Here is a 21,490-nt window from a genome sequence, read left to right on the forward strand (position 1 = left end):
ACACAGAAGCACATAACAGTGTCCTGGCTTAATTAAAAAGAAGGCTACAGCAGGAGAGTAAGCTATCAACAAAAGCCTTCCCGAAAGCCCTGCTGCGCAGGGTGTGTGTGTGTGTGTGTGTGTGTGTGTGTACCACGTGAGACAGGCAGGGCACTTGGACCCCCCCCCCCGGGGAGAAGGTGCCACAGTCCTGGCCTTGACACCACTGCTCCATCTGCAGTCCCACCCCTGTTCTCATAGCCAAAGAGTACATCCACACAAGTCTAACCTAAGTCCTCCTCAAAGAAGGTGGAGAAATTTCAAATGGAAATCTCCAGAATGATCCTTATCCCTTGCACACAGCCAGCTTGGACTCATTGGGTGTGGGCCACCAGTCACAAAGCACCACAGATGTGCAAGGATGTACACAGTGGGCACTGAAAGCATGGCTCAGGGGAAAACACACAGCTGGCCAGAAGATTCCTGGATCAGTGGATCCCAAGCAGCCCTGGAATGCAAATGCAGTGTTCCTAAAGCAGTGACAGGAACACACAACTCAGGCCACTCCTGAGCAATAAAGGGATTATTTCATAGTTCCCTGCTAAGCTGAAAATTCTTCATGCACAGGAGAGAAAAAAAAATCTGTCCTTTTTACTTATGAGGCTGACTTAAGGATCAAGAGATATATTTTTTGGCTTAAAGAAATAAAGGAATTGGATTCTATTCCATGATTAAGCTGTTTTTAATATACTGATATCACCACAAAATCTTTACATGAAATCAACTCCAGATAGATATGCACCATGTTTGCCCTGAGGCTTAGGGGTCCCCATCTGTACCCCATTTGTGAAGGCCCTAGCCATTCACCACATGAACAAGTCAGGCTGAGTTATTACAGCTGGTCAGTGCTAAACTAGGTCCTCCTCAGACAGTGGATGATCCACAGATGGTTAACTTGCCCCATGCTCCTTTCTCCCGGGAGAGCCCCTCCACTGAGGCCGCAGTGAAACTCTTCAGTGTATGTAGATCATGTCGCTCACTGCTCCAGGCAAGTGGGTCATGATCTGCATCCGCAGCCACCAGTAGTAGTCCATGGGGTGGTAGCGGGTGTAGGGGGTAGCAGCTGTCAGGGCATGCGTGACAGCATCGATGACGGAGGTCGTGTCTGTGGAGCCGCTGTTGCAATAGGTCTCCATCTTGGCGATCTTCTCATCAAAGTACTTCTTGCCGTAGTCCTTGCGCACGACCTCAGGCAGCTCATCCCACATCTTCTTGGCAATGGCTTGGATGCGCTCAGGGCTGTAGAGGCTGGTGGCAGCAATGAAATTGCCGGGCTCCACCACACTGACCTTCACGCCCAGTGGGAACATCTCGTAGCGCAGGCAGTCAGAGAAAGCTTCTACCCCAAACTTGGTGATGCAGTACGGGGAGCGGGCAGGGTTAGCCATGCGGCCCAGCATGCTGCTGATGTTGATGACACGGCCTACAGGGGGGACAGCAAACATCTGCTCAGGTGCCACTGCCCTGGGCTGTGGCATTCTGGCCAGAATCACCCAAGGTCGGTGGCCTTCTCATTTAGTAGCCAGGGTCAGCTGGAGCCACCTAGCAACATCGATATCCCTGATCTTCCCCAGGGGCCTGGCTGGGCCAGGTAGGACAGAGGAGGGGAAGCCAGTGAGACGCAGGCCTGCACAGTATGATGGGTGACACACGACTAACTCAAAGTCAGACAGAGCCCTGCCTGGTGAGAACACCTGTGGGTAAAACGCAACAGGAGAGCATGAGAGGCAGGCTATGCCCACGTGAATCTAAACATTCACTCTGGGAAGGGTGCTGTCAGGGAGGAACGCAAGCTTCATGTCGTTTAAAATCCAGCTCACTAGGTAAGATGGACGGACAAGCAAGTGACACACTAAGTCCAAGCGGGTATTGACTGAAGGTGCTAAGAGTGTGGAAGCCAGGGGCATTCCCAGAGTTGGGCAGCCAACCTCTACCTCTCCCTCCCTCTCTCCTCCCTTCCTCCCTCCCTCCCTCCCTCCCTTCCTCCTTCCTACCCTCTTTTCTTCCACCTTCTCTTCCTTTCCCTCTGCCTTTTTTTTTTTTTTTTTTGAGACAGGTATCACTATAAAGCCAAGGCTGATCTCAAACTTGAGATCTTCATGCCTTAGCCTCCCACGTTGGGATTATAGCAGTGAACGACCACACTTACTCACTTTCTGAAAGCAATACATCCTCCTTCCCCCTACCTAGCCATGCACTTCTGCCTACCAGCATCCCCAGGCCCAGCATGGCCCCAGGATTCATGAGCTCGGCCTTGCTGTTGTGGATGTTGCTCTGGAAGGACATGCGTTTCCCTTCTGAGCAAAAATAAATGGAGTAGGGCAGGCCCAGGGGACAGGAAAGAGTTGCCTTTTCAACTTGCCTTTGGCTCTTCGGAGGAGGGGGAGGAAGGATTTCGTTGTCCGCACTGTGCCCCAGAGGTTCACTTCCGCCACCTCCTTGTAGGTCTCCATGCTGGTGAACTCTACCTCCCCAAATGTCGAGATGCCCGCATTGTTAACCAGGCCCCACATTCCTGGACCGGAAAGGACATAACCACAGTCACCATGTGGCTTCAGTCTCTGATGTCACCCATTGGCCAGCGGTCAACTCTATGCCCCAAATTGTCTCAGTATCCCCGACTTCCAGCCTCTTGCCCAGAGCTCTCAGGAAACCTTCTAGAGTCACCTAACAATGACAGGAGAGAGAGGCCTAAAGTTCTAGCTGTCTAGAATGTCCCTTAAGTCTGGAATGTCTAGGCCTCCTTCATATCATCTCTGCCTGAGTCAGTTCTCCACGCCCATCATGACCAAGCCCTGTCAGGGCCCCTCAACCTGTGTCTCACGTGACCCATTCACTTCCACTCCACTCCACCTAAGCTCAGTTCCGTGCCCCATGCCTCTTAATTCACCATGCCTCTGAGCTTTTGCTTACATCCTCACTCTCTCCAGAAGCCAGGGAAACCTCAGAAATCTCCAGACCAAGCCTTTTCTGGAGGACCATAGATGGGCCCAAACTCTTGCTTAAGTTAGGGGCTCAGCCAAATCTTGCTCGCAGTCAGGCCCTGGCCTGCTCGACAAAGGGACCCTCCTAACAACTATTACAAGATTCTTTCTTCTTCCTCTGAGTTATGGTACTATTTGCTAGTTGTCACACGTTGAGGCCCTGTGACTCAGAAACCTGTTCTCCAGGATCCCACATGTATACATCTGCTCATGTGGGCAGTGACTACCTCCTGAGCCTACGTGATGCTACAGGCTCCAAGGACACACCACTGTCACAGTGGACATGGGTTGACTGTTTCCTGTTTCCTGCAAGACCAGCTGGCTTCTGTGGACTTTGAGAATATTGATACTGGAAGGGTCTTGGAATTTATTTTGTCTATTAACTAATCTTACAATAAGGGAAACTGAGGTCCTGAGGTTGGAGGACAGACTTACATCTCAGCAAGTCAGAGACAGAACTGAACCTAGACTGAGGGAAAATGGCAAGAAGAGGCAGCCTTGTTTTGCAGGGCCTTCTTTGAGTTCAGTTTTTTTGGGGTGCAAGGTCTGGATGGACCAGGGTTTAGTCTCCCAAGGGTTTGGTCTCCTGCAGTTGGAAGTCCTGAATTCCTTCCCAAGGCGCATTCTCAGAGCAGAGCTTGCTCCCGGGCTATGGGAACCTGGTGCCTGGCTTTCTCAGTTCATCATGGAAATGAGTTTATGTAATGACAGAGTAATTGATCTCTAGTTGCTTTCCTTCCGTCTTGCCCAAATTAAAGCTTCATCAACTGACCACTGGTGCCTTTTCTTTCAATTATGGGGAATTAAGGACATTTATTAAGGAAAGGAAATTGCTGGCTAACAAAGTGTCTGAAGAGCTCACTCCCTCACCCCACGGCTGCCTGCTGGGGCTTCAGGCCCTCAACTCTCACTATGAGGTGGTGACCTTGAAGCCAACCTACTGACACAACCAGAGTCATCCCACAACTCCTGCCTCTCCTGCACACTTCCCTGTGTCTTCCTCCTCACTACTTCCCAGGAGGACCTGGACACCCCTCTCTACCTGTCATAGCCAACACCTGGGCCCATTACCCTGTCTAAATGCAAGGCATCATCCTCTTCCTTTTCTGCATCTGCAACTTTCCCCTTGTCCTCAGCTCCTTCCCTTTAACTCTGTACACCTTAGGTGCTCAATACATGTGTGTTAGGTGAGTAAATGTCTACAAATACCACATCCCAAAGAGCCTTCGCTATCCATGCCACCTGCTCTCCCTTCCTCTGTGACTAAGTTTCTGGGGACACATTCCACCTTGCCCATCCCCTGTCACACCACTCTGGGCTCCTAACTCTACCCCATGATCTTTGGGGTCTCCAAGGGGCCGCATGGTAAGGGCCCTGTCCCAGTCTCCACTCTGCTCCACTTCTCTAGGACTCGAGCCTATTAAAGGTCCCAGAACTTGCTGTTCCTTTGGTGTTGACGGCCCCGAGCATCCCCAAGACATCTACCCGTCCCCAGCGTTCTGTCCTCAGCCTCCTGAACAACAGAGGCCTCCTCTGCTATGTGTTTGTGGATTTTCCAGTGATTTTTTTTATTCAGATGGAACAATATCATATGACCTAAAATGCAAACAGCGTCTTCTTCTACCTAAAAATAAAACAATTGCATCTGACACTACTATCCAAAAAAGCTTAATTAAAGCTGACCTGTGAAAGCACACTGCTCCTGTGTGACAGCTCTGCTACCTTGACAACTGAGTAGTAGAGTAGACCAGCAGCTCTCTGGAGTCCTCAGCCAATCCCCTGAATAAGCCACCAATGGCATTCCTGCCCCTCATCACCTTCCCCTGCATGTTTTCCACGGACCCCTCAGGAGGCCCTGCTCTCTCCCCTTGAACCCAGCTTCCTCCCATCTTTATGGTCATTTCCATGTGAATATTCTACAGGGCCCCAACTCATCCTAACCACAATCTACAGTTCCTCTGTTCCTCCTCTTTGTTAATGGCTTCACTTTCACCTTGGACTCCTCCAGCTCCTTCACTTCTCCCCCAACTAATGAGCCACACTGTAAAGATGACTTCAAGATCAGAATGCAAGCCACCAGGTCCTTAAGAAAGCACTTTGTTGATCTCACCTGATCAGCTTGATAACTCACCTAATCCTAGAAGTAGAGGCTAAATTGTCCCATATCTGGATAAGGCAACTAAGCATCAGAGATGTTAAGACCTTGTGGAAGGCTACACAGCTAACTGAGAAAGATGGGCTTTGGACACGGGTCTGCCTCAGGCCACAGCCCTCAGGGTTTGCCCCATGCTATTGCTGTTTCCTTGGCTGCATCACTGGAATTAATTCCCTCCTGTACTATCAGAGACACCTCCTCCCAGTCTCCCTGTTTCAGTCTTTGTCCTCCACCTCTACCACGACCTCTCAGCCAGATTCATCTCCTCCTTTTCAGTCATTCCCTGCTCCTGTGGCCCCCATCCTGCAGCAGAATAGAAAGGTTTCTCCCCACCCCACGTACTCTGCCTCTCTCAATCTGATCCGCCTGCTGCTCCTTTGACTTCCCAGCCCCCGTCTTTGCTCCCTACCCCAACCTGAGGGATGCTTTTGTGGAAATTCTGCCCTCAATCTTTCAGAGGTAGGCTCTAGGCTCTAAGCACACCAAGCAGCTCAGTGTGCTTTCCCACTTCACAGATGGGCAAGCTGAGTCCCATATGTGAGGCAGTTCAAACCCAATCACACTTATTAGGGAGTGAAGTTGGGAGTAAATCCAGTTTTCTCCCTCCCAGACTGAGGGTGAGGCAGGTGTAGGGTCCTCCCTGGCCACAGTCATCATGTCTCAGGGTTGTACCTGCTCTTTAGAAGTCAGTCCTGAAGCCACCAAGCTGGTATGCAACCACAAGCTCCTGCTGCAGGGAGGTGCCCAGCTCACTACACCAAGTTCTCAGCAGGCACTCAGAAAATGTTTACTGACTGATTGGTAAGTAATGATGCCAAGACCACAGCCTGTTTGCTCCCTATTCACCCGGCTTTTCCTTGGGGTGGGAGTGGGGAGGGCTGGTCACAGGCTCCAGATGTCCAGTACTTCCAGAGTGCCGCTAGGGGGAAGGGCTGGCAGCAGATGGCTGGGCACTCAATTCAGACAATCCCCTTCATCTCACCTCCCTTTCCTCCCACCGCAAGGCTGCCTCCCAGGGAAACTGTTCCATGGAGCTAGGATGAAGGCCATCAAACTCCTCATAAAAATGCGCCCCAATGTTGGAGGGGGGCATTCAGTTCCTAAAATTCCTCAGATTCTAACATGAATCTGAGGCATTGTAGCTGGCAGGAAGGCTCTGGGAGAGCGCCACCTGGAGTTAAAAGCCAGCATTGCCTGACAAGTCGGGGGACTGGTGCTGTGTTACCATGAAAAGGACAGCAGGGGAGCCAGAGGGAGGAATGGAGGGGTAGGAGAGAGAGAAAGGAGGGGAAGGCAAAAGGGAGAGAGAAGGAGAACGGGAAAGAGTGAAAGCAGGAAGCACATAACCACATATCTGACAGATTTACTTTCTTTTTTTTGTACCTAAAAATCTTCAAATCTTTTTCCAAAAAACTGCAGTACTGGTTAAGGAAGGTCATGGTTGAGTGGTCTGTCAAACCCTCCCCAGAGTGCATCAGGTAGAAAAGGCAGCTAGGAGAGGTTTTTGTGTCAGGGTTGGTGCTGGGTTTGAGCCCAACAACCAGGGCAGGGGGTGGGGAGCAGCTCCCACTGGGTGGCTGGGTGGGGGACCTTGCTTTGCTGGCCAGCCCAGTGCAGGGGATAGAGGTGGTTCTGTTCTGGTGGCAGGAGACAGGTACCACAGCCCTGAGCAGGTCCTGGCCCTGAGGCAGCCCCACTCTGTGCTTAGGTCCTCAGTGTGCAATTTTAGTCACTATAAGCCTCAGGCTGAATGTAACACAGTAGTTTCGTGGCACTGACTGTAGCTGTTTTCCTCCTCATAGTTTATGAAGACAATATCCCACCCGCCCAGAGAGGGGGTAAGAGGAGGATTTACCACCACTAGGGCGAGGCAGGCTGTGTCTTTGAGTTGGTAATCATCCCAGTGGGACTCATCCTGCCTTTTCTTAATGGGACAGGAGTACAGACTCTGCCTGTTAATTATTTAACAGATGTTCAGTGAGTTGGGCAATTCACAGGCTTCTTGGAGAACATAGTGGCCTGGAATGGCCTGTCTAGTGGGGAGGCAGGGGTGGTACTGGGCTGCCAGGTGACACCAGTGACAGATGGCCTGCCTCTCCTCCCCACTTAGCTGCTATAGTTTTTGCTCAGGAGAGCTGCCCCTACCCCACTGTGCAAGAAAGCAGGGAGCTAAGTGAGGCAGCTCCTTTCTGCCTGGGCTGCCAGGGGACTTGAAGGTCAATGGCATAGGCTCATTCTTCCTGGAATGCAGGCCAGCTCCACAGAACCCCATGTCACTGCTAGATCCTACAAAATGACCCCCTGAAGTTGGACAACAGAGCCCCTCCAACTAAGGTCCTCCGTTGTTCATGCTGTCTCCTCCTGGCACGACCTTCCCTGCTCTCTGCCACACATAGCCATTCCCACTGTACTCCCGCAGCTGAACGTACTCCTCTCACATGGGCTGCTCTGCTTCTGGCAATGCTCTGTCCCCTGATGTTGAAATCAGTCCCCCACTGAACTACAAGGCCCCTTGGGGGAAAGACTGTGCCTCTGCCATCTTTGTGTACCCAGTGCCCATGTCATCACCTGGCCCAGAGCAGGCATTCAATGATCATTGGCTGAACTGGCCTGAACCACTGCCTAGCTATCTGTCACCCCTACAGATTGTGAAATCTCCTTCTGGCTATGTTTTACACTGTTGTATTGTACCAGTAGACTTAATTTAATCCACTTCCTTCTACTGTTCAGGAGGAAGAGTTGAAACAATAAAGAAAAGAGCCTTTTGACAGGATGCCAGCAAATGGAGGGTGGTATTAGAAAGGGACCCTGAATGTTTTCCCACACTACCCCTCTACCTTTCTCAGGCTCCTTCAGGCTTGACTGGACCATGGCTACTGCTTTCTCCACCTCCTCGTTGTTGCAGACATTGAGTTGGATGGTTCTCAGTCGGTCACTGTTCAAGCTGTCCAGCTCCTTGACTCCACCATCCCCTTTGTCCTAGGAGAAGAAAGGACTGCATCCATCTTCCTCCTTCCCACTCTGAGAAGATTCTGTATTGAGGAGCCTGCCTGGCCACAAGTCCTTGACAAAGCCTCAGGCTTACTGTCAATAGCACTTGGTATTCTTGGGAGCCCCACCAGTTCTGACCCACCAGCAGGCAATTCTAGTCAACCTCTGAGCACTGATGACATATGAACAACAAGTTCTATAGAAACACCCATGAACTTGCCCCTGTCCCTCACTGACAGGGTCCTAGCAGGGAATGCAAACTTAGTGGGGTACAAACAGTGGAAAGGGGGAGAGGCGGGGGATGGGAGTACAGAGCATGTTGCTTGGTACCCTTGTGGGTGTGAAAGCCCAGAGTTGCCAGATATTTAAATTTTTGAGCCAGCAATTGGACTTTCCTCTTAATTTTTTTTGGTGGGACTGGGATTTGAATTCAGGGCTTTGTGCTTCCAAACCAGGTGTTCTACTGCTTGAGCCACACCTCCAACCCATTTTGCTCAGGTTATTCTTGAAATGAGGTCTCTCAAACTATTTGTCCAGGCTGCCCTGGAACAACGTTCCTCCTGATCTCAGCCTCCCAAGTAGCTAAAATTATAGGCATAGACCACCAGCTGTCTCCTAATTTTTTAAGTGCTGGATATTATTCACGTTAAACAAAAAACAAAAAACAAACAACAAAAAGAACACTGCATGAACCAAAGCACATCTGCAGGTCACATATGACCAAAAGGCTGCCAGTGTGCTACCTCTGTCCTATGCCAAGGTTGCCATCAAGCCCCAGCTGGTAAGAGGCCAGAGCCAGGCTCCAATTCCAGTGCAGTCCTAACCAGGTTCTGTGCACTCTGGTGTGTCCCCTAACAAGTACTCAGTTTTTCTGACTGTAAAACAAGAATGTTGACACCTGTCCTGACCTGCTCAGTTTAATGGAATAAGGAAATTGTTTTTTAAGAAATCCACTAAACTATAAAGCGCTACACAAATTCAGGAATATCGAACATGAGAAAAGTGTCCTTCATTTGAAACATTTCTTGGGCCGCTACCATATTCTGGTACTAAGCAAGAAACATGAAGAGAAGTACCTTAGCTACTTCTCAAGGTCATATACTAGGGAAGGAGAAAGACAAGTGACAACAGCCTGGTGAATGCTGGCTGTGGGAAGCGGTGTGGGAGGGGATGGGAACAAAGGATGGGAGCAGAGGAAACTTTCCAAAGGGGGTGACAGCTGTGGACACCGACAAGAGGGGGCCCATGGGATGGAGCACTTGAAGAAGTGGGACGAGTATGTTACCATAAACCATCTGTTGTAGGCAGTGCAGACGGAGGGAAGCGGTAGGCATTAGGCTGGAGCGGTGGATGGGGTCTGCCTGGGGCCACTGGTCAGCTGCTGGAGGGTTTTAATAAAAGTCCACTTTATTTCCTGAGTGTTTACTGTGCTGAGCACTTGCATGCTTTCTCTCATCATCTTCTCCCATCAAGAGGCAGGCTGCATGCTCACATTTCATCCCATGCTATTATACGTTTTTTCACCCATGCAAAAATCACTGCCAGTCATAGCTTGACAGTGATATTTCTGCTTGGTACGTAGAATAGTAATGCTTCTTGCAAGAAGACTGGAGTAGCTGTCAGAGAATGAAGTGATAGAGAAATGGCTACTCTCTAGCCAGGGCTTGGCCAGGGCACATACAACTGGCACTGAAATGAACATCCAGGGCAAGGCAGGAGCAGGAAGCCGAGGATGGTCAGCACATTAGGGGTAGGTTTAGTTGAAGTGGTTTGTACTAGGTGGGCTGTACCCCAAGACTGGGAAAGCATAGAAAACAATTTCGGGAGGACGAGGAGAAAATGGTGAAGTAACAATGCCAAATGGGACTAAAGGTACTAGAGAACATCACTCCAGAGAGAAGTTTCATGGGAACATGACCTGTTTTGTGTGTTCCCAGAAATCAGAGCTGGGGCCAAGAAGTGAACTTCAGCTCAAAGAAAGAGCACGTTTCTCATGGACATGGCAAGGAGTGCCTAGTAGGTGTTTAGGCAATGAGCAGGGGGAGGGTGAAACTTTTTGGAGGATGGGGAAAGGGACATGGTACACATATAATTCAGGTATCAGATGGGGGGGGTGGATCCCTCTAATATCCCTTGCATCCCTAACTGTCACCACCACAGCTTGATTGCTCATCTCAAGGGAGCCAGGTAGCAGAACTCATGAGTTCCTGTCCAGGCCTGGTGCCAGGAAGGCCAGTTACACCCAGTCCTCTCTGCACAGAGCAGCCAGGCTGGAGGCACAGTGAGCCTAAGGGCTGGCTCTGAAATCACCTAGAGGTGCCAATCTTCCCTAGCACAGTCACAGGTATTCTGGATCAACAGGGCAGACTGACCTGGAGCTGGAGGGCTCCACCAGAACAGAACTCCCCAGAGTGCTGGCTTTGGGTCCTGGGTGGGGGGTATGGTGTCATTTCTTTTCCACTAATGGCACACAGCCTAGGAAAACACATGTGTGGCCTTAATACAGTGTTCAATGTGGTGACCTTTCCAATGCCCCTTGGAGGGAAGCCTACATGGTCTGAACCTCAAAAGGGTTGCTGGCATCTACTGTAGATTCTAGCTTAGATACAAAAGAGGAGTGTCCTTCCTTTTCTTGGGACTCAGCTCTTCTCGACCTCTACCCCAGACCTGTCCTCGTGCCTAAGGCCAGCATCATGACATTGCTCCTACAGTTCCCAGGGGAAGTCCCTCACTCCAGGTCAGGTTGCCAGTTAAGAGTCTCCTTTCAGAGGAGACTGGGGTTAATCTCAGTGCCCATAGCTTCAGCATCAGCATTGGCCCACACTTTTCTACCTTCTCTTGACAGGCCACCCAGGAACCCTCAGTCACCCCCAAGCAGCCTCCACACCTTGCTCCTGGCAGCCATGCCAACAGGAACTGACATCAGCTTGGCCTAACTTTCCCAAGCACCCTCCATCTGTTGGCTGCAGACTCTGATGGCCTTTCCCCTTCAAGATCCTCTTGACTTCAGGCTAAGGCCTCAATGCATGGGCCTCACCACCTCTTGAAGTCTCCAGAGTCTGTCCACCTGTGTCTTGCTGTTCAGGGACATGCCTGCTGTGTTGGTGCTGTGTATCTGGTTTATTGCTCAACCCACATCTTTCTCTTACCTTTAAAACTCACCTTTCTCTCCCTGTTAGCTATTTTTTCTACCTCTGGATAAAACTATAGGAAAGTCTTGGAGCTTTTCCAGTCATTCACAGATACACAGAAACTCTTCATTTTGGCATAGAGCCCAGTTCAACCTACTAACCAAATAACTTCAGCCCAACCCAGTTTGGAAACCCAGTTCCCAAATTTGCATCTGATTTGAAGACTAGTAGAGTATGGGAAGCCAGGGAATGGTGGTGGAGGATCTTATTTTGTACTAGCAAAGTCACAAATAATGTGCACATCTGTATTTAAGTTACCTTGAGGCAACAGACTGAGAAGACTTCACTTTTTTATATCATACACTTCTATATGGCTTGGATTTATTATGAGTATGCAGTATTCCTTTCAAAATTCAAAAGAAGGTTAAAGGGACAAATTGATCTGGAACAATGTTCAGAGCATAGCAATCCAAAGTCCTTTAGCATTTGTACTTGTTTATATTACTGAAATTTTTACATTAAAGAGAGATCATTTCTATTAAAGCTAGAATATAAAATTCCTTGGGCTGGGGTTTACCCAGTGGTAAAGCTCTTACACAGCATATGTGAGGCCTTGGACTCAATCTTTAGCATAGAAAGAAAAGTCCTTCCCTGGTGTTACACTTTGGATCTTGAATGTCACCCAAAGGTCAATGTGTTAAAGGTTTAGTGCCTAGGGTGGTGCTATTGGGATGTGGTAGAACCTTTAGGAAGTGGGGTCTCATGAGAAGTCCTCAGTTCACTGTGGTCCCTTCCTTTTCCTCTTTTGCTTTCTAGTTATGAGGTAAGCAACTTTGCTCCTCTGTGTACTTCTACATGATGTGCTGCCTTGCTCACGCCCAAAGCAACAAGGCCAATTGGTCCTGCACTGGAACCTCCCAAACTATGAGCCAAAATAAAGCTTTGCTCTTTTTTTTTTTAACTCCCAGTACTGAGGCTTAAATTCAGGGACTTGTGTTTGCTAGGCAAGCACTCTATCATATGAGCCATGCTCCTAGCCCATTTTTGCTTTAGTTTATTTTAGGTAGTTTCCTGCTTTTGTGGGGGGAAAAAAGCAGTCTCAGACCTTAATCCTCCTACCTCCACCTCCTGAGTAGTTGTGATTACAGCCATGTACCATCACACATAGCTTGTTTTTTCATCCCTCACCCCAAGGAGTACTGGGGTTTGAACTCAGGGCCTTGTGTTTGCTAAGTAGGTGCTCTACCACTTGAGCCACACCTCCAACCCCGAGCTTGTTTTTAAGATAGGGTCTCAGTAACTCTTTCCTGGGGTGGCCTCAAACTGTGATCTTCCCATCTCTGCCTCCTACATAGCTGGGAGCCACCATGCCTAGCCCCTAAGTAATTTTTAAACACAGTACTTTGGAGGTAGAGGAATGGCTCAAATGGTAGTATGCTTGCCTAGCAAGCACAAGGCCCTCAGTTCAAACCCCAGTACTGCCAATAAAAAGCAAACCACAGTATACTTTGTATAACTTCAGTTAATAGCTGAAAACAATTTAAAGAAACTTTAAGCTCTACTGTGGTAGCCTTGGAGGTGCAGTAGGCAGACCTCCCTTCAAAAGAGCCTGCTATAGGAGCAGTTCACAGCTGGCCTTTAGCTGCTACACCTCCACATTCGCTGTGGCATGAGTGCCATGCCACAGTGGCCTGGGCTGCTCTCAGCCAGGGAGCATGGCAGGAACATGAGCCCTCCCTGCCCATGCAAGTTTCCTCTAACAGTCAACCTTTGCTGGGGGAGGCTTATTGTCCCAGCCTGCAGTCTGAGGCTCTGCCTACCCAATCCTCCTTCCTTCCAAGGTCTTTCACAGACCTGTACTGCAATTGAAGGACCTCCCTGCTTGTTCCTGCCCCTTCCCCCTGTATCCATTACAGGCATCTCCTCAATCTGTCTCTGCACATCTACTCCTATTTTGACATTGGCTTCTTGGAGGATTCTCCTTACTGGGTTTGCTGACTGTAATGGTATGAATGTAGCAATTCTGAAGCTATTTTGTGTGTATCATAGGATTAAACAAATGAATAAATATATTGGTATAGTTAGGACCAGGGTTCTAACTGCAGAAGGAAGAGCAAATATGGAATGAAGTAATCAAGGAAATTAATTAACTTTGAATAGGAAGCCAGTATAACATACTTCATTTGTTACACAAATGTATTAAATACGTATACAATAGATCTTGATAGATAATAGTATGTCTATATGTGTGATTATACAGATCTAGCTCTGTCCACTGGAGAAGAAGAAGGAGCAGCAATGCCCTATGCCCAACTAGATCTTGGTTTCTAAATTCTACTAAAAGGAACCAGGCAAGAACACTTGTCTGCAGGCCAACATAGCTCAGTAGTACAGCAGTAGCCTAGCATGCACAAGGTCCCTAGTTCAATACCTAGTACCTCAAAAAACAAACAATCCCCCACATATCTACACAGAGACATATATGTGAGTGTTCATAGCAACATTATTCAAAATAGCCAAAAAGTCAACCATTTTTTTAAACAATCACCAATTGCTGAGTTAAGTTCTTAAAAGGTAGTAGATGTCCAGATAATAGAATAATATTCAGCAATAAAAAGAAATGAACTTCTGATATAAGCTAAAACATAGATGAATCCATTATGGTAAGCAGAAGAAGGCTGGCACGAAAGATCATGCACTGTTGATTATATGTATGCAAAAATATCCAGAAAAGGCAAATCTAAAGAGACTGAAACCAGTGGCTGCCCAGCCTCTGGTAGGTGTGGGGATTAACTGTAAATGGTCAGAAGGGAAAATCCTGAGTGATGGAAAAGTTCTAAAAATGGCTTGTTGAAATGGTGGCACAACTATCTAATTTGGGACAGCCCCCAGTTACTTTTGCAGCCCCTTGTTCCAGTGCTTCCCTTCATGCACCCTAAATTCCACTTTCTGTCCCAAAATAGCTCCATGCTTCTGAGACTGCACTTGGGCTAGCCCTTCTGTCATGGCCCAAAACACAATGATGGGTCCTTTCTCCCTGTCTCCGCCTATGGTAGCATTATTTATTACCTATGGCCCACCTCTACTTGTCATGCCGGAATCACCCCCTTCCTTCTCTGCACTCTGCTGAGCAGTCTTGCATGTCCCCAACAATGCTCTTCACCCTCATTTTTCAGCTGTGCCTATGCATGGAATCCCCTTGTCATTGTACAGGAGCTCCTTGGGGCCAGGACCAGGTCTTACTCTATAGCATTTAACAAAGTGTCAGGCACATCACTATCATGTGGCAAGCTAATAAATGACAGGAGTGATGGATAGATAGGTGGATGGATGGATGGATGGATGGATAGGAAAAGCTAGGAAGAACAGCGAGACTGAAGCAGTGGAAAAGGTGCAGGCTGTTTTAAGCAACAGATGGGCTGGTTGTTAAGAAACCATTAAAAAAACCAAACTACAAAATAGTGAGCACATGTAAAGACAATGGTGAAGAAAAAGGTCCTTCTCTTACCTTCATCAAGCAGCCAGCAAACACAAGGAAGCCTTTTGAATGTAGATGCTTGGCCAAGGAGAACCCAAATCCAGAGTCACAGCCTGTGACCAGGACAGCTTTGCTGCCAGCCTGTTTTAGAAGGTTAGAGCCTGTGTTAGGAACTCAAAGTCTAGGGAGTGTGGCTAGGCCTCCCTCACCCTCTGGGCAGTAGTAGTAGTGCTTGCTGAATGGCCCGTGCTCCATGTGGCTCTTGTTGTCTGGAGAAGCAGTAAACACTCAAGATGTTCTGGAAAAAGATTGGACTCAGAGCCAGGCAACCAGGCGCCAACCCAGACTCTGCCACCAAGTCACAATGCAGCCTGGGGAACAAGGTCTGCTTTCAGGATCTTGGTGTCTTATTTTACAATTACCATCAGGTCATGTCATCTTCATCATCAAAGCTAAGCTTATGAGGAGCACCGTTTACTATGTGCAAGTACTGCACACACACTTCTCATCTGTCCTCCCCCCTTAGGGTGAGTGCCATTAGTACTCTGTGTCAGCACTGAGAAAACAGAGACTTTTTTTCAGTGCCCAATGGAGTTAGTGATGAAGCTGAAATTGAAACCAGGGCTCAGGGAGTCCAGAGTCTAACCTGCTTTTGTTTTTGTTTTTATTTTTGGTTCTGGGGATCAAACCCAGGGCCTTGCATGTGGTAGGCAAGCACTCTACAGTGAGCTACATCCCCAGCCATCCTGAATCTAACTCTTAACCCCCAGCTGACTGCTCCCCAGCAGGACTTCCCTGATACTTCCCTCGCTGGGAGGAGTAGAGTGCCTCATTATTGCTCCCCACAAGTATGGGGGCGGGTGCTGTTGTCTCCTTACTTATGAAGGTTTTGGGAGAGGGTTAAGTGAGAAAGTGGCTGGAGTGTCCTGAAAGTACTAAAGCCCTCTTCTGAGTGTGGCTCAGGGCCTGGGGGTCCACAGGGAAGAGCTCTGACTATCTAACTGGTTCCACATAGCTGAGCTTCACTCACCGGGTTCACCTCACTGGCATAAGTCCGACGGCCTGTTGGAGTAAAGGAGGCTGAGCAAAACAACAGTGTGCGTCTGCAAGAGAGAAGAAAGCCATGAGCACGAGGTTATGGTCTCTCCCTAGAACTTGTTTCCTCGACACCCTTGGCTACCATCTAATCTAACGCAGTACTAACTATCTCCTCACCCCAGGTGCTGGTGACAACTTGCTGGTACACCTGAAAAAGAGACCTTCTTTCCACCAGCTGCTAGGCTGGAGGACAATGCGCCAGCATCTTAGCAACTGGACAGGAAGAATCTTCCTGAGACTAAAGCCAATCCAGAAACTACTTTTGCTGGGAGGCCCTGCCAAAACTTGACTGTCCTATTCCAATAAAGTGCCATTTCTAGTTTCTAAGGTGACACAGAGGAAAATGCTTCAGACTACTCCAAGTATAGACTAGACTTTCAATTGACACAACTTTGTCTAAGCCTTCTGCAAATTCAACATCTTAATTCCCATTAGGTTTAATGCTGCTTCCTGACAGTTATTTTAATTAAACTTCTTGTTTTGAAATAATTACAGATTAACATGCAGGTAAAAAATAATGCAGGAAGATGCTGGGAGCCTTCCATCCAATCTCCCCCAATGGTAATATCTTGAAAAACTTTACAACACTATCACAACCAGGATATTGACATAAACAAGCATCCTTCCTCTTAGTCCTTTCACACCCTGCCCCCACCTCACCCTCCTTAAGCACTTATCTGTTCTCCCTCCTTATAATTTTGTCATTTCAAAAATGTTATAATAGGGCTGGAGATGTGGTGCCTGCCTTGAAGCACAAAGCTCTGAGTTCAAATCTTAGTGCCACCACCAAAGCGGGGGTGGGAGTTAGGGGGAGAATGTTATAAGGGAATCACAGTGTGTACCCTTCAGGTTTACTTTTTTTCATTCAACATAATTCCCTGGAGATTCATTCAGGTTGTTGTGTGTATCCCATTTTTCCTTTCTCCCTTTATCTTTGCTCCATGGCATGGGTATTTGTTGAACTACTATTGAAGAACATCTGGGTCATTTCCAGTTTGGAGCTATTATGAACAAAGCTGCTATGAACATTCCTACACAGGTTTTTGTGCAAACTTAAGTTTTTATTTCTCTCTGATAAATGCCCATGAGTGTAATTTTTTTGGTCATATAGTAATTGGTTGTTTAGTTTCTTAGGAAACTGGCGTGGAGTGGCTGTGGCATGCTACATTCCCAGAAGAAATGTATGACTGACCCAGCTTCTCTGGATCCTCACCAGCATTTAATGGTACCTCTATTTTTTATTTTAGCCATGCTGAAAGCTGGGTAATGATTTTGTCAGTGTGGTTTTAATTTGCATTCTTCTAATGGCTAATGATGTTGAATATCTTTTCTTGTTTATTTACCATCTGTCACAGTTTAGACTGCTAAGACAATAAATCACAGTACGGGTGGCTTATAGGTAACATAGTGGCTTATAGACAGCAGAAATTTATTTCTTACAGTTCTGGAGGCTGGGAAGTCCAAGATCAAGGTACCAGCAGACTGTGTCTATCGAGGGCCCACTTCCTTCATAGACTGATGTCTTTTCATTGAAACATGGCAAAAGGAGAGAGAGCTGTCTCAGACATCTTTCAGAAGGGCACTAATTTCATTTGTGAGGGCTCCACCTCTATGATATAACCACTTCTCAAAGGCCTCAGCTCCTAATACCAGCACAGTGGGGTTAGGATTTCAATGTATGAATCTGGGTGGGACACAAACACTCAGACCATAGCACCACTTGCACATTCTCTGTGGTAAAATCTCTTTGTGTGTTTTGCCTATATTCTACGTGGATTGTTCATTCTTTCACTGTTGAATTTTGAGAGTTCTTTAGATGTTCTAAATACTAATCCTTTGTAGCATATGTGGTATGCAAAATTTTTGTCCTAGTCCATAACTTTTCATTCTTTTCACAAGGTCTATTGCAGGTAAGAAGTGTTGCATTTTTAACAAAGTCTGATTGATTCATTTTTCCTTTTATGCATCATACCTAACTCTTTGTCTAAAACTAGAATTTAAAAGAATTTCTTCTGTTTTTTAAAAAACTTTTGTAATTTTATGTTTTACACTTAAAGCCCATGATCCATTATGAGTTAATTTTTGTATGAGATACAAGACTTAAGTCAAAGGGTGTGTCTGTGTGAGGGGTACTTATGAATTTCTAATTGCCCCACCACCATTTTTTGAGTGTTACCTCCTTCCATTGAATCACTTTTGCACTTTCATCAAAAACTGGTTGGGCATATTTCTGTTTCTGGTTTCTCTATTCTGTTTCATGGTATTCCTACCTCATTTTTCTTTCTGAAAAATATTTTAACTAGGGCTCACAATGTCACTCAGTGGTGGTGTGCAAGGCCCTGGGTTTGATTCCCAGCACTAAAAAAAATTAACTTTCCTATTTCCTTTGCCTTTCCATGTTAATTTTAGAATAATCTTAACTTTCTTTACAAAACAAATCTTACTGGTGATTTTGATAGAAATTTTGCTAAACCTGTAAAATGAATTTGGGGAAAAATGACACTTGCATGTTGTTGAGTGTTCTGATTCCTGAGCACAGAAGTGGTATACAGTTTTCCGCAGACAATTCTTACACGTTTGGGTTTATCTATACTGAAGTATCTTCTCTGTTTCACTGTCTCTCTCTAATTATAATTTTGATGTCCACATATTCATTGTTAGCTACAGAAATGCAACTGCTTTTTGTGTTATCTTATATCCTCTAACCTTGCTGAACTCACTAGTTCTGGGAGTTTTTGTGAATTCCTTGGGAACTTCTAGGTAAATAATCATATAATTTGCAAATAGGAACAGTTTTATTTCTTTTTTTTCCAATCTGTATGACTTGTTTCCTTTTTTCTGCCTTATTGCTCTGGCAATAACTTCTTGTACCATGTTGGGAGAGTGATCAGAGCAAACACCCTTGCCCTGCTTCTTGTCTTGGGATAAAGCAATCGGTTTCTCACCATTAAGTATGATATTAACTGTGGTTCTGTCGCAGATGCTATTTATTGAGTTCAGGAAGTTCCCTTCTATGCTATTTTTTTAAATCATAAATGGCTGTTAAATTTTGTTTTTTCTACATTGATAGACAGGATCATGTGATTTTCTTCTTTAACTCATTAATTTTCAAATAATGAACCAGGGGCTGAGGTTGTAGTTCAGTGGAAAAGCGTGTGCTTAGACTGCACAAGGCCCTGGATTCAGTCCCCAGTACTACATTTAAAAAAAGACAAAAAGAGCAAAGGCTGAGGATATAGCTCAGTGACAGAGTGCTTGCCCAGAGCATCCAAGAACTCACCAGGCCACATTTAAAAGCCTTCTTTGTGGCTTTCTTCTTTGTCTGAACAGTCTGTGTTTATAGCCTTTTATTTTTATTAGTAAAAGCACTTTATTCTCCTCTGGTATTGCTTTATATCTTGCTTTACAAGGTTAGGAAGCTCAGAGGAGGACTTGTGGGACTGAAGGCGCTGAAACCAGAGCTCAGATGACCAAAATGTAAGAAGATGATGCTATTTGCTTATAGACATTCTTGCAGTTAGGTACCAACTGATCTCTTTCTTCTAATCCATATTCAATATTTAAAACTCAGAACCCAAGGGTGCTGGAGTACCTCTGGGGCATATATTTCTCTTTAACAGGAGAAAGGTCGTCAATATCTTTCCTCCTTGACTTGTCTCCCTTCAATTCATTTGGGCTAATTCCTTGAATTTAGAGCTAATCTGAGAATCTTTAGTCCCACCATGTGACCCAGTGGGGCACATACTTGGGACTGAAGTGGTTAGAGGTTATTCTCTGGAAGCAGTAGGTATGCTTTACATGAGAACTTCACATCTACTGCATATGGATGTCAGGGTAGCCTAAATCACTGCCACCACAGCCACTTTCCTATCCATTAGATGACTTCTCTCAAAGCCTGAGGGTCCTAATAACTTAGGACAGGGATGAAACCACGGTTTTACGAATGTGGCAGGCATGGCCTTCATAATTCTAGGAGCTCATCTTTGGGTAACAGAAACAAAATTTATAAGCAAGTATATGTAAATTGCAATTATTTCAGCAAACAGGAGTGTATATGCTATTCAAATCCTACTTCACAATAGACTTTGAGTTACTTCTAATGAAGTTTCTTCCGTGAAATACACCATGCCACTTCTCTAAGTGTATACCTATGCCCACCAAATAGCCTCTTGCCTACTCACTAATGTTGTCCACTATATAATCGATCAGAAAAAAACAAAAACAAAAACAACAAGCCAAAACCTTTGTTAGGAAAATAATCACTTCAAACAGCAATAGAGCTGCCTGTAAATTACATGTAAGTCATGAGCTAAACACTCAATTGCTAACTCTTCCAAGGGAGAAAAACATTTTTCCCCCTAAAAGCAGGAGTGTAATGGCTAAATAGTGACTTTTTCTCAAATTCTGGTAACAGCAGGTCAAGATAATTCTTTGTTATTTTTTTCTATTGTTTAGAATTGATAGAGGAATCTGCCAAAAATATATTCTGAACCTAATTAGAAACCTTCAAGTTAAACTGAAAGAAACTGACATTTTATCCCAACAAACTGCACACCGACACAACAGGATTTATTCTATGTATACTCTTCACCACTTCCATCACAAATCAGCAATAATTATCAATAGCCCAGCTTTCTGCTGACAGACGCCATGAGTCAATATGACAGGCTGAATCCAAAAGGATAGGGTTTAGGAAGGACACAGAGTGGCATGTGTAGCGTCAGAGAAATATGGTCTCACAACAGCATCTGGGTAAGAAGTTTTTCTTCATATATCACAAGTGTGATGTGGCTGCCAAAAGAAGCTGTAAGAGCCCAGGTTGGACAGGAGGAACCCAAGAAAGGAGGTCAGAGCCTTTCTCCTTGCTGCCTGGGTCAGGCACACTTGACTGGTATGTGCCACTCCTGGGCTGATAGAGCAGAGGCCTAATGTGTGCAACCAGGACACAGGTGGTAGTGTCCTGTGTGGAGAATGCATGCATAAGCCACCTGCCCCAAGGGTGCCAAATCCAAAATCTGAAGACTACGTGAAGCCAGCAGGTACAGCAGATTGTCAGACATCAAGGAAAGGGTGGGAGGCCATAGCTGGCCACTCTCAGGAGGCTTTTCTACACAGAGGTATGTGTCCTGGGTGACTCCTGCTCCGAAGCTGTGGCCAGTGGTGGGGGTCCTGCTTAGGCACCACATTTTAAGAAGGAATACAGGTCAAATGGAGATCACTCAGGAGGGAGGTCTGAATGCTGGGTAGGCAAATCCAAGGAAGAAAAGTGATGGAAAAACATGTGGATGAATAAGAGAAGATGAGTGAGCGGGTATTAGGTGGCTTGGTGTCCCTGGGGAGGGAAGGATGAGCTTGTCCAGTGTGAATACAGAGGCAGACCCAGGAAGAAGAAGGCATTACAGGAGAAAAGACTTCTGCTTATTATGAAGGACTGTAACAGTGCTGCCCAAAGACAGGAGACCTGCTGTCCCCACCACTGGACATATTCAACTGCATAGAGGCTGGCAGGTGACCAGAATGCTATGAGGTCAGCATGATTCACCCACAGACAGGTAGGGGCTGCTGTGTTGTGTGAGACCCTTTGCAATCGAGATTTAAGCAAAATGATCAAGAC

The 21,490-nt window shown here is 46.5% G+C and overlaps 1 protein-coding gene across 2 annotated transcripts in view; it reads right to left on the reverse strand.

The window, feature by feature from the left end:
• Positions 1-697: 697 nt before the first annotated feature.
• Positions 698-21,490, reverse strand: part of Bdh1 (3-hydroxybutyrate dehydrogenase 1) — a 36,926-nt gene continuing 16,133 nt past the window's right edge. For both annotated transcript variants that reach the window (XM_074073476.1, XM_020180973.2), the window contains exons 3-7: positions 15,809-15,881; positions 14,809-14,919; positions 8,016-8,157; positions 2,402-2,554; positions 698-1,462 (exon numbers count right to left, since the gene is read on the reverse strand). In XM_074073476.1, coding sequence (XP_073929577.1) covers positions 993-1,462; positions 2,402-2,554; positions 8,016-8,157; positions 14,809-14,919; positions 15,809-15,881 — 949 coding nt within the window. In that variant the 3' untranslated portion in view covers positions 698-992. The remainder of the gene's footprint in view (positions 1,463-2,401; positions 2,555-8,015; positions 8,158-14,808; positions 14,920-15,808; positions 15,882-21,490) is intronic.

The sequence above is a fragment of the Castor canadensis genome, chromosome 5 (assembly GCF_047511655.1).
Source record: "Castor canadensis chromosome 5, mCasCan1.hap1v2, whole genome shotgun sequence".
NCBI lineage: Eukaryota > Metazoa > Chordata > Mammalia > Rodentia > Castoridae > Castor > Castor canadensis.